Source organism: Montipora foliosa, chromosome 11, assembly GCF_036669935.1.
Source record: "Montipora foliosa isolate CH-2021 chromosome 11, ASM3666993v2, whole genome shotgun sequence".
Taxonomy (NCBI): Eukaryota; Metazoa; Cnidaria; class Anthozoa; order Scleractinia; family Acroporidae; genus Montipora; species Montipora foliosa.
This window is the reverse complement of record NC_090879.1, coordinates 25,877,054-25,889,747: the sequence shown is the minus strand read 5'-3', so window position 1 is coordinate 25,889,747 and position 12,694 is coordinate 25,877,054. Positions and strand designations below refer to the sequence as shown.

General features: G+C 37.6%; 2 protein-coding genes across 3 annotated transcripts in view; one reads left to right on the top strand and one right to left on the bottom strand.

The window, feature by feature from the left end:
* LOC137975131 (proteasome subunit beta type-2-like) overlaps positions 1–4,368 on the bottom strand; it is a 16,075-nt gene extending 11,707 nt beyond the window's left edge. Inside the window, exons 1-2 of the mRNA XM_068822201.1 lie at positions 4,209–4,368; positions 121–243 (exon numbers count right to left, since the gene is read on the bottom strand). Of these exons, the coding sequence (XP_068678302.1) occupies positions 121–243; positions 4,209–4,299 (214 nt within the window). The 5' untranslated portion in view covers positions 4,300–4,368. The remainder of the gene's footprint in view (positions 1–120; positions 244–4,208) is intronic.
* A 602-nt stretch (positions 4,369–4,970) lies between these two features.
* On the top strand, positions 4,971–12,202 carry LOC137977503 (uncharacterized). 2 transcript variants are annotated; one of them, XM_068824744.1, is made up of 6 exons: positions 4,971–5,270; positions 5,465–5,540; positions 7,215–7,559; positions 9,053–9,106; positions 9,741–9,772; positions 11,295–12,202. In XM_068824744.1, the coding sequence occupies exons 1-6, from the start codon at positions 5,075–5,077 to the stop codon at positions 11,429–11,431; spliced, it is 840 nt and encodes a 279-aa protein (XP_068680845.1). In that variant the 5' UTR covers positions 4,971–5,074; the 3' UTR covers positions 11,432–12,202. The 2 variants fall into 2 exon arrangements, with proteins under 2 accessions (XP_068680845.1, XP_068680846.1); XM_068824745.1 differs by lacking the exon at positions 9,053–9,106.
* The last annotated feature ends 492 nt before the right edge of the window (positions 12,203–12,694 follow it).

Genomic DNA, 12,694 nt, shown 5'->3' with positions numbered 1-12,694 from the left:
AACCTGTTTCCAATTTAAGCCTTACCTTTTCCTAAAGTGATGATAAAAATACTCTCTAATGTGGTAACGGAATTAAACAAAAGATAATTATGACTTTCAAAAGGCATTGGGGAAGCTCACCGTTTTTCATTTTATAGAGCTGTATATTTTTCTCCATGTACTCGGCAAACTGCACAGTGTCTCCGGCTTCACCGGTCACCAACATAAGTAACTTGCTACTCAGCTTGAACATTTTATCCTGGTCTGAAAGGCAAAACACAAACCAGAAAACGATACAATGTTGCTCTGTCTAATTCTAGACAATTCTTCAATTTGGGGGCAGTTTAGAAGTAAGTGGATTACCATGATTTTGAAATTGTGTTTGCTTAACACCTGGGCCCGGTTGTTCAAAAGCCGATTAACGCTAATCCCGGATTAAAAATTAACCAAGGAGTTTATTTCTCTATTCCCAAATGCTGTTGAACGCTGATATTCGGCAAAACTTTGCATTAGAAGAAGTCAATCCTGAACAACAGAAATAAGCAAAAGAAACTTTCACCAAAAAGTTGAAAACATGAAACAAAAGTTTACGCTAATCCTGGATTAAGTTAATCCGTTTTCGAACAACCGGGCCCTGACTGGCAAATTTTTTAGGTTTGATTTTTATCCAAAACCAAAACCTGTTTATTTTGAGTGTAATAAAGTTCTGGATTTCACTGTCCGCCATTACTCACGTTCAAAACTGACCGACTGGACCTCAAAGGGTTGGATCCAAAGAAAAGTGATGTCAAAGGCTCACTAGCTTAAAATTTCAGCATGTGAATGCAGCTTATTACTGGGTTGCCTATGGGCAAACCCAGTCGAGGTCTGCGTTTAGTTTGTTTGTTTTCTTTTTTTTTTTTTTTTTTTTTCCGTGTCGGTAAAAGTCTTGCCTGTCACTCCCCTGGTAAGTGGTGTCTTTGTGTATAGAGCCTTCTGCGCGTATTTTCTTAGGATCGAGAGGGTAGTGGAACTGCGTAGATTTCTCTGGTGGACACAGTAGAATCATCAACTTAGCCTGCAATGGCGTCGAAACTCATGCAACGCGAATGGCGTTTTAGTGGATCCTTAAACAAAATATACCCTTACGGAGCTCAATAATGGAAAGTCAGTTGGATAAACTAGGCATGAATCTCAAAAGCGACGAGTACTGGACTTCGACAACAATCGCCTGTCGAGACGAAATCAAAGTGAGCAGTATTTACCTGAAGTACATGGTAATTTGACACAATTGAGTTTCTTGTCTTCACGCACAATGAAATAGGAAGAGGTTTTCACCTCTAAGAGCAAATATGTTGTTTGTTTCAATAAGATTTTCGCTGGAAAAGGATTCTGTGGTATTTTCTGCCTTTGTGAATTATGATATCATGTTGTGTATTGAATTTTCGAGTTTAAGGTTCAAATGTGATATGGGAGAAGTTTTTTAGTATTGCTCTGTAAGCAGGAAGGGTTCACAGGCCTGTTGGAAGCGTGCTTGAGTTTCAACAAAATGAGCCCCAAAATCAGTGAAAACTTGTGACGCAGATGAATAATAAAGTAGCTGCTATTTCCAAAATGATGGAATTACCTGGTGATAAACTTTATAACACTTTATAACACTTGACAGAAAAAGAAACTTACAAAAACCCGGTATCTTGCCATCATTTGACACAGATGCTTCACTGTTTGGCGAGTAAACATGCCGCGGTAATTTAATCACGGCGCCCGCTGAATTCCGGCCATGTCACTTTCGATTTTGCAATTTACTTGAACGTAGCAAAAATCTCCCAAAATGTTTGTCGCTGATCGTAACTTTTTATATTCTATATTCACGGTTCAAAATTAATGTTGTTTTCATGTCGTAAATATTTTATTCTCGATCGACCGTCCGGGAAACTTCCTTCTGCTCTTTCTGAAAACTGTGTATCAATATTTATTTGCTTTTTCATCAATATTTGTTTTGCATAAAGCAAGCTACCAGAATCTGTACCTTGCTGAGTTCGCATTTGTTAGCGTTAATAGTATTTTTGGTCAGATGTTTCTGTTTTTTATGAGGGGTTTATTGTTTTGGTCTCCCATCCCAACACTAACCCCGCGAAACAGGGCTTGACTTCAGTGAAGTTTGGTATTACAAAGTTTTCAGATGCTCATAGGGCACACTTGTGGTGAAAAGAAAATGTGAGGGAACTTGAAAATTATCAACATGTCAGCCCAGAAGCCAATGTTTCTCGCTTCTCTTTTATTTGTTATTCTTCAGAGACTGGAATGCTGTATTTCAATACCACACAATTCAGTGCCTTCTGATTTTCTGTAGCACGTATCACAGGCAAGCCAGTGTATGCTTCACAGAAGCATCTAGTTATATATGCAAATCACGAGTCAAAAGTCTGACAGCCCAAAACTCCCGTGCTGCATATTAATTCTGCAGCGTACAATGTACTAATTCAAAGGTATTTTTGCGCGGTTTACTGAATATGTGGGAAAAGCAGATCTTAATGAGTGTTATTGAAATCCAAAAAGAAAATTGGGGGTAACCACGCATTTCCAAATTGAAGCCTTAAGAATTATCTCTCAAAAATGCGTGGTTACTCCCTACCAAGATCACTTACTAAGTTCTGCTTTCTCCGCATAGTTTTGAACCGCGCAAAAAATATCCCTATATTAATAAGTACCATCCATAGGAAATTCGAGTATCTCGAGATAAGAAGGAAGTATGCGCACTAACCATAGTAGGCACCTTCCTTAAATCAAGGCTTACAATTTTGGTCACTTAGTGTTTAGTTAACATAGTTTTGAAATCCGAAGAAAAATAAGAACTGATTTTTTGGTCACAGGGGCACTTAAATACTTTAAGCTCTACATCCACTTATGTCCCCAATGGGTTAACCCATTGACTTCAACGAGTGAGACTTCATAGATTTTACCTGCGAGAAGGTGGCAGTTCAGCAGTCAATGGGTTAATAAGCCTCTACTCTTTTTAGAACGTACAATCACTCCACATAAAGTAGATTAAAATAACCACCTTTATTCAGCCTACAATGCAAGTGGCAGATTAACCTGTTCTTTAGAAATCCATACAGGAGTTGAAGATCATCGCAGTTAAGCAGCAACTAAAGAAGTTGCGAATGAAGCCTGAAAAAAATCCAGGCTTGAATGGGGCCTCAAACCCATCACCACGTGATTGAGCTGCACTGGGAGCCAACTGGGAGTTTGGTTTATATATCGTAAAATTGAATGAATGAATGAATGAATGAATGAATAAAACAACAATCGATTCTCACTTGTTGGATATGAGACTTGTTATAACCAACTCGGCACTACGCACCTCGTAGGCTATTAACCATCTCATATCCAACAGATGCTCATGGAATCATGTTGTTAATATTCTATCATTCATTAGAAATCTGTCCTTGCAGGAAGCCGTACTGTTTTTATTATGGTGTCATTTTCTCAAATAGGAACAAGTAGAAAGTACTAGACTTCAAACAACAAACTGACGTGCAAATTGAGAACATTGTCACTGTTGCCTGGGCAAAAGGATTCATATTTTCACTTTCAGACTTTCACAGTAATACTGTAGCATAGCATAACCAAGTGTGCAGTGCAGTGCAGTGCAGTGGTGCAGTGCAGTGCAGTGGTGCAGTGCGGTGTAGAGAAACAAAGTGCAGTATGACAAATAAAATTTTTATTCCCCATAGTGAAGGTGAATAGTGGTGATGGATATTCAACTCACTTGAGAGAAACACATTCTTCATAATGCATGTACGTGGTTGTTGGTAACACAGGTAGGTCTAAGGGCAGCAAAAGCTGATATGGCCCTACCTCAAAACCTACTTTCTAAAATGTGCAAATGTAAGGCATTGAGTTCCTACAATTTATTCTCTCCAGCAAATGCAGCTTTCTATTTCTTTATGGTGTATGAGGCCACCAAAACAGTTGATTTTTTCAAATGCTAAACTTAAACTTTAATAAGCCACCTTTTTCATCAATTTAATTTGCTTACTTATCATATCCCAGCCACTAAAGATACTGAATTCAATCTACTGCTTAAAGACAACCACAATACACAAAATGATCTCAGCAGAAACCAGACAAGAAAATCACTGAGTCATGCATGGCGACTCACTGACTTCATGGCGTTCGCGATGTAACCAAAGGAAACACTATTTTACCAGGTTTATGTGAATAAGCTGGTTAGATGAGAGCCTTACCATCTTTCATGCGGACAATACTTCTCCCGCTTGCTGAATCACTCGCAACCAAGACAAAATCGGGACCTTGAATACCTATCAAACACTCCATTTTGGTTTCTGTGCTTCGACTTAGCGGCCACGCTGAATGGTGGGCTCGTATGGAACTGGTACCTTCCTTTGTACGTTATACCACAGGTACCCCAAGCTTAGTGTGTAAATGGCCGACAAAAATATAAGGATTTGTATGAGAATCCCGATAAAAAAGCTTAAGAATATGATTATATGAAAAAATCTCAATTAAAAAGCCTAACCTTATTGCCATCGTGGATAGCTTCCTTCCTGTGTAGTTATTTTCCAGATCCAACGCGATTTGAGCCATTTCTCAATTTCGTGGTTGTCAACGGTTATAATAAAATCCCAAGGCTGGTGACTAAATTCTCAGGTGCCACCAGTTTGAGTCAAATAATCATACAAATCCTTATATTTTTGTCGGCCATGCTCACACTGAGCTTGGGGCGCCTGTGATTCAAACGTCGATCTTTTCATGCACTTTATTAAATGAATTACATTTGAGTACATGAAGATTTCAACGGTTGAACTGGACCTCAAGTAAGGTTTTTAAAGGTTCGTTTTTTAGAGTTAAAAAATTCTAAGTTTCCTCCGGAGGATCTGTACTGTTGGCCTTCAGCCATGAAGGGCTGGTGAAGAGTCAGCGATATCTACCATTGTTGCTAGGATACGGTGGATCCCTAGAGACGCGGGCGCAAAAATTACCATAAACAGTCTTCCTCCTCACAGCAAGAAGTATGTCTGCAAAACTATCACTTTCTACCTCGGATTATCCGTTAAATCTTTTGCTTTGGAGGTGACTCCAAAGCCAGTTCATGGCAAAGAAGAGGGAAAGGAATGATTTAGCACCGAGGACAGAGTGCGTTTTGCCACTTTGGAAGCACTCGACGGCAAATAATGTTGTCACTTTAAGTGTGCGACCACCACAAACTCCATTTACTTCGCTCGATACCTTCATGGCAGCTCATAGTCCGCGGCGATTTTGCCAAGCAAGACAAAAATATATTTTAAGTAAGTAATCTTCGCGACTGTTCTTGTTTGCAACTTTTCTATGGATAGAATCTTGAAATCCAAGTTTAATTTGGTACCGGTACGACGGTGTTACATTAATGGAATTTGCCTGAAATTACAAAAATTAATTCCTCGGCTTACGCCGTGTACACAACGAAAAATAATATTTACACTCTTTGGTTGTCTCCTTGAAGAGCCCTTAACTGTGGAAAAGAGAATTAAGGATGCTGGCTATGTTCCTTTGCAACGAAAGCCGGGAAGTGATTCGTGGTAAGCTTGGAAACTTTTAATTTTTTAACAGTTTTATCTCACATTCTAGACCATACTTTGCTCTTGGACATCGAAGTTAATAAGCTTGTCTCCTGCTGGTTTTGATAGTCCCCGGGTGGAGTCTTTTCAAAACATGCTAATTTTCTGGTTTATTTGTCTATGGGGTCGATGTGTCACTGAAATAATTAATCTTGAGAACAGAGACCTAGTATATAGACTGCAAGCAGTCTCTCTGATCTTTTACTCGAAAATCCGCCGAGAGAGCGTGATATTCTCCCCGCGCAATTATCTCGTTCTCTTGGCGGATTTCTAGGACCTATGATGGAAAAATGTAAAACTTGATTAAGATCTTCAACGACGGATTGATGTTTCTAGATCGCCGCTTCTCGTCTTTGTTTTTCCCACTCCGTGCGAAAACATTTAACACCCCCGCGCGGTAATGTAGTAGCTCCGTAACCTGCTATTGTTTCGTATTGTAAGCAGCTTCCATTGTTTTCCCACGCGGGCAAATGTTTCGTAGTAGGAGCACTTCACATGATCGAATTATAATAGTAAATTTTATTACTTTATTAATTAAAGTCTGAAAGCTTTCCTAGCCAAGCACGGACAATAAAATTAACAGATTCTTATAAATAATTATTGATCGCATTTTAAAGTAAATAAAAAGACATTTAGTAAGACATGACTGTTTCTAAATCCAGACAGTAATCTCAAAATGGAAATATTTTCAAACAACTTGAAGAAAAAAATTTAACAAATCAAATGTGGTTCAGTATTGCCTGTCCCTCTTATCGATAACAATATTTGTCATCCCACTGGTCAAAATGTCGTGTGCCTCGATTGTGAGCCCACAGCAAAAAAATATATACCCCTTTCCTTGACAATTTAAATGTGCAATGTATTTGGAATTCCACCTGCTGGTTCTTTGAGTCAAAATAATATATGTCTTAGTATTCACCTTTTGGTTGGTGAGTCGGAGTGCGTAATATACTCCTCACCAGAGACCTGTACATGACCTTGAAGTGTGTGATTTTCAACTCTTTTCCTTGGAACAAAGCTGGCAATTTTAGGACACCAATTTTATGCCCAAATATGGGTAATGGAACTTTTTAAACTAAAAAAAACCCAGCTCTGAACAAAAGTTAAACGCTTCAAGGTCACAAGCTTCTGTCCACACTTGATGCAGTATGAGAAGTCAAACTGTCTTTAATTTCCATTTTGTACCAGTTTGCAAAGGTATCCGTAGTACATGATTATAGATAGTACAAGTTAACAATATCATGAAACAAAGAACAGAAATTATTGATGTAAGGATACAATGGCAGAAATCAGTTGAAATGAAAGTAACAAAATATCTCCTTGATGATTACTTTAAGAGCAAATTTTAAATTTGACTTGGGTTGTACTATTTGAATCTAGATAATTTCCAATACATAATTACTTAACCCATAGACTCCTGGAAGTGAGGCTTAACAGATTTTACTGTCTAATGCCAGACACTTGTACTGATCATCAACTGGGAGCATCCTTGGGTGTTTTGAGGTGTCAATGCCCAGGTTCTGTAGGTCAAACCACTTAATTGTGGTACGCTGTCCGCAGCTCGTGTCTTCTTCCACTCCAAGCTCAAACCATGTGAAATAATTTACTCCCCGCACCTCTTAATCATTTCTGCAGTAACACAAGATCTACTTCAGTTCATCACCAAAGACACAGTCAGATATTAACGCACAGAAGCCCACAAGGCAATGCGTCCTGTGCAACTGATAGCAGCAGCGAAGGAGAAAACAGAGTTTTGAGGCTTGGGAAATGTAAACTTACCGGTAATAATGAACTTCTTTCAAGTGATGGATCCTCCGACCTGTACAAGAGTAGCTATTTCCGGCCAGGACCAAAGATCCCATTTTCTTTCAGTCGCAGCACATCAATACCAGCGATGTTTCAAAGCACTAGTGATCTTATTGCCATTGGAACCATACCAATGACAAGTCAGCGTCAAACACCAGCTAAGCCCATGTCCAGGTAGGAGCAGTCTTGAAATGTAGTCAGTGCCAGTCTGTAAGGTTATCGATACATTGTCAGACTTGAAAAAGACAGTCACTAGACAATCAAGATGGAATTTTTTATTGAATTTTAAAAACACTGCAAGAGTCCTTTTCTGAAAGACCATGCATGCAGTTACCATCCAATGAGTCCAGTGGAAGGGATTTAAAGTCTCTTTGTGTCGAACTTTCTGTGACTTCTACATGTAGGTTGATTACTGGATTAGATGCCTTGTTATACTATGTATACAGCATTGTTTCTTTGATAACTTTCCTCTGCACTGACTCTTCCTCCAGCCAATAAGCAGCTGGGCTTTTACTTTGCATTCCTGCTTAGGATATGGGATACATCAAATTAGTTTCACTTGCTTTTAACCAGAGGGAGAAGGGGTCGGATCGCTGTAAACCGTCCTTACATGTCCTTACATTCAGGTGACATTCAGGTGTATTGGACAACTTTCAAGGGGGTCTGGCATTTTGCAAAATTTTACAGGGTTAGGGTTTTGTTTCTCGAAACTCTTTGTGTACATTTTAAATGTCAATTTGCAAAATTGCTCTTTGGACCCAAAAAGTATTTTTAAAAGGCTTTCCGTGGTTAATTATTAGCTTCGCCAATACATACTCGAGTTGTAGAGAAGAACAGAACATCCTTCCAGTTGACAGTACTTCTTAAGCCCAATAATTTATGGCATAAAAAGCACTAAGCAAGTAAATGCTTTAGAAAACCAGTTGCTTCACTCCAAAATGCACAAGACTGCAAGCAGTCCCTTCATAAATCAGTCGAGCGGCCTGCTTTTCTGAGGCAGTCATGTTTTGTCACACAAACCAATACAAGACTGCGTGACAAAGACAACTGCCTAAGAAGAGAGGGCCGCTTGACTGATTAATTTTATAAACCGAGTGCTCGCAGTCTAAAAATGCACAAAATTCTTTCTGAACCGTCAAAGTTACACTTGACTTAAAGTCTAAGGAAAAAAATAATTAAAATTATAATATTAATTTAATTAAAAAATAATAATAATTTAGTTTAATTTAATGACTATAAACACATCCAACTTTTTAAATAGTATGTCGGCTATTCCTTAATAAAAAAAATATGACTTGTTTTATGCCAAAATGCACAAAATCCTCTCTGAAAAGTCACTTTAAAAATAACACTTGACTTGAAGTCTTAGCAAAAAAATAATAAAATTCTTTCGTTGTTTACATCCGTTTTTCCTGTTGATATGCAAACAATGAATACCTCAATAGTTTAATGCGACAGCACGATGTCAATAAGAAATAATACATTAGAGAAATTTTTGCAGAGTTTTTCTTAATAGCGTCGATTGTTGAAAATGACAATGTTGGTATAACAAATACATAGCTAACCTTTACCCCAGTGCCACAGATTCTTTAGTCCATGCATTAAACCTCAAGGCAACAAACTGATTTATGAGAGAAAACATTTTAATTTCTACTTAATTTTCACAGATCTTCCTCTGAAGAAGACATTCAACCCACAACAAAGTCAAAACAAGGATCATTGTTAGTTAATTTACACGGAATAAATTTATTTATGTATTTGATTAAATAGAATTAATAATAAATAAAATAATAGTTTATTACTAATAGAGCAATCAATGTTGTGGCTAAAACTCTAAAAACCTTAAAATAACTTATGGAAAGCAATTTAGGAAAAAAAGCTTTTTTGTCAAATTATTAATCTGCTCTGCTATTGTCTGTTTTGTTTTAATTTATGAAATTCTCTTTTTACATGAATCATTATTAACTTCTTACTAACCAAGCGTGATCGAGGGCCGTACTGGGGAACATTGGCCCGAGATTGTGGCAGTATGGACCGAGCGCAAACGACGGAGGGCCAATATTCCCCAGTACGGTCCCGAGCAAGTGAGGTTAGTAAGTTAGGTAAGTTTATTATATGGCCTTTTAATTACCTTTTGCTTTGTTTTTGCAAGCCCCGTAATCGGCCCGTGGGCATTACGGAAGAATAATGCCCTACAATTCAGTCACAATTAGCCAATCAGAGCACGCATTATATCGGCTACAAACACAAGCCATATAATAATATTAGGTTACCAACAGATGATTTGAAGATAACCTTTTTTTTTATTTCAAATTTTTAGCTAAGTTCTATCTTTGATCTGTCTTTGCTTTCTAGGTGGAAAACAAAGACTACACTAAACCTCAAAGGTAAGATGCCATGCAGATCTAAGGATTTCTCACATAGCATATATAGCATATTATTTTGTGCAGTGAGTGAAATGTCATTAGAATCTCAATGCAAAGATAAGACTTAAGTGGTATTGTGTGAATTGTACAGCATTGCTTTGTCATCTTGGTGAACTGGCAAAAACCAATAACTGGGATAAGAAAGTGGCAAATGTACTTACCAGTATGTAATACGTGCCATTTCATCTACAGACCCATATATTAAAAAGACACATCAATAAAACTTGTTCCAATTAGTGATTACTCTTCACTGATTTTCCCCATTTTTTAACAGGGGTATTGGTCATTGTTGCCAGCCTTTTTTGTCTTTACAATAGGTATTATAATAGTAACTTAGTAACAGGTGATAGCAAGGACAATAATGATTGAAAATTCAGAGTACTAGGCTTGATTCAAATATACCACCTCCGTAAAAGGCTCTACCCGTTGAGCTACTACAATGCGTAGGGGGCTAGGTTTCTCATCCAGGTTTGAATCCTGCCTAGGACTGTGATTTTTTAGTAAGTGTTGTCCTTTTGCCCGTTTCTAAGCAACTACTGTTGACAGTAATTTTAAACAATGTAGCTATCAGCCATCTTTATTAAGAATTAAGAATTAAGTACAGCTTATCGCCACTCATTGCCATTTGCAAGCAATATGTCAGGTAGTACAAATCAGTTACATTAAACGAATTAAATTGTTCTTTAAAGATGGAGGAACTGTAGCCAGGGTAGTTCACTGGCTATACAGTTAAAACATTCGAGCTTTCGGCTGTCAGGCTACAGCCTTCAATGGAAATGAATGGAAAAAATGACAACTACAAGATATACAAAAATAGGTGAGACTATAAAAAGAATATTAAAACAGGAAAAAAATATGTGTCAAAAAAAAAACTAATTGTTCTTTTTTAAAAGAATGGAGTATTGATTAGTTCTTGTTTGCCATATAGAGCGAGTTTCAATTGAGTGTTGTAAAACCAAAACCAAAGTAATAACTTTGGCCAATCAAAAAGGATGGAGACAATCCAGTAAACCTGAATCAAAACTTGAAGTAATTACACGTAGCCGAAACAAAGCGCAGGAAAATTTGCACGTGTAAGCCACGATTGGTTTTGCTTTCACTTCTGATTTGTTGAAAAAATGGCGCAAGAACTTTCAACCAATCATTGAGTGAAGTAAATGCAAAACCAAAGCAATTCGCTAATTACTTTCAACAGTCGATTGAAAACCGCTCTAATAAACATCTTATTTACCGAGCTTATTTAGTCTGTATGGGAGAATCTTGACCTCGGTCGTGTGTACAGGCCTCACTGCGTTTGGTCTGTAATCACGACCTCGGTCAAGATTCTTCCATACTCCTTGGTTAATAAGAGCTAAGTACAACCTCTTATTCATTCTGAAGCTACCGTGAGACAGACACTGCACCTCTAGTTAAAGTAAGTATTATAGGCCCTTTGTAGCTGATGCTGTTTACAGACTCCATATTTCTGGTGCATCTTTTCTAGATTGTAAATACACAGACCCTATGGTTGGGGCCAGCCCAGCATTCCAAGCACGAATCACAGAAATGGCTCAGCTAGAGGTAGAGACAATCCGATTTGAAAAGACAAAAAGGACAAGAAAAAAGGCTTCAAGTTCTTGAGCTTTGAACAACAAACTCACTTCTAGTTACTAGTTAGTGAGAGGGTTTTTTGAAATTTAATTTTTTGAAAGTTGTTGTCAAGGCATAGCTTAAATTGTGTTGTAGTTGCTTTAACAATTATCATATTTTAAAAAAATCCATTCGGTTTCGTGATGTTAAAGGAATTGTTTTTGCCAATTTATGGTAATTTTTTCCCTAGAAAGCCCATTTGAAGCTACGGAAACAAAAAACATATGTACAGATTTTATCCAAATTTATTGTATAATGAAATATTTGATCGATATTTATGCAGAGGAAATTGTGGTGAATACGTAAATATTTCAATAATCAGATATATAGTGTATTTTTAGTGATGTGTTTTGAAAAGACAGCGGTTTTGTTATTGCGGCAAAACCACAGTTCCTTTCAGTGACTTTTTTTCATGTTGAATTTTGAAAAAGCAGCCTAGGAGGTTTGTTGTCATGAATCTGTTGGAACTGCTAGGCCACCATCAAAATGATGCTTGAAAGTGCCACCCTCGCGTGGAAATAAGGTCATAGTAAAATTTAGTTGTGAAAAAATGGCTTTGAAAAAGAGGCCATCCTGACTATCTGTATTGTACAATAACAAAAGACATGATTTTACTTGCTGTTCAGTTACTTGTCAATGCACAATTTTGTCCTTGTGAGCAAAAGGGTCAGACCCATCAAAATTAAAACTACACGGTGTTAGCATTAAAATTTTCCATGTCATTTATATTCTCAGTAATAAATGTACCCTCTTGTTCTTATACTCTAATAGACTCTTATAAAGAAATTAATGACTATGGTCTTGTCACAGTGTTGATAATGTGGTCTTCTTATGAAATTTATGCAAAATTGCATGTATTAATTATGCATCCGCAGCTAAAACATGTTGCGATTGGCTGAAGCACAAAAAGGCACAGTAATAGGCCATTTCGGAAAATACAATAATACTGTTTGTTCCCTCAAAATTTTGCATAAGCAGTGTTTCTGTTTTCCCTTGGGACCATTGTAATTAGACCCAAGAAAAACTGGAAACAATGCTTATGCAAAATTTGGGGGGGCAAACGAAGAGTGTTATGGTATTTTCTGAGGTGGCTATAATTGGTTTAATGGTTTTGGGCCACTCTTTCAACCAATAAGAAGCAAAAGCAAACGCGTCTTTAAGCCTGGTTTTCACTGGCGACGCAAGCACAACTGCAAGCTTAAGAGCGCTTATTTCACCATGCAAACGGGGTTGACGCAGGGCGTTTTCCATTTA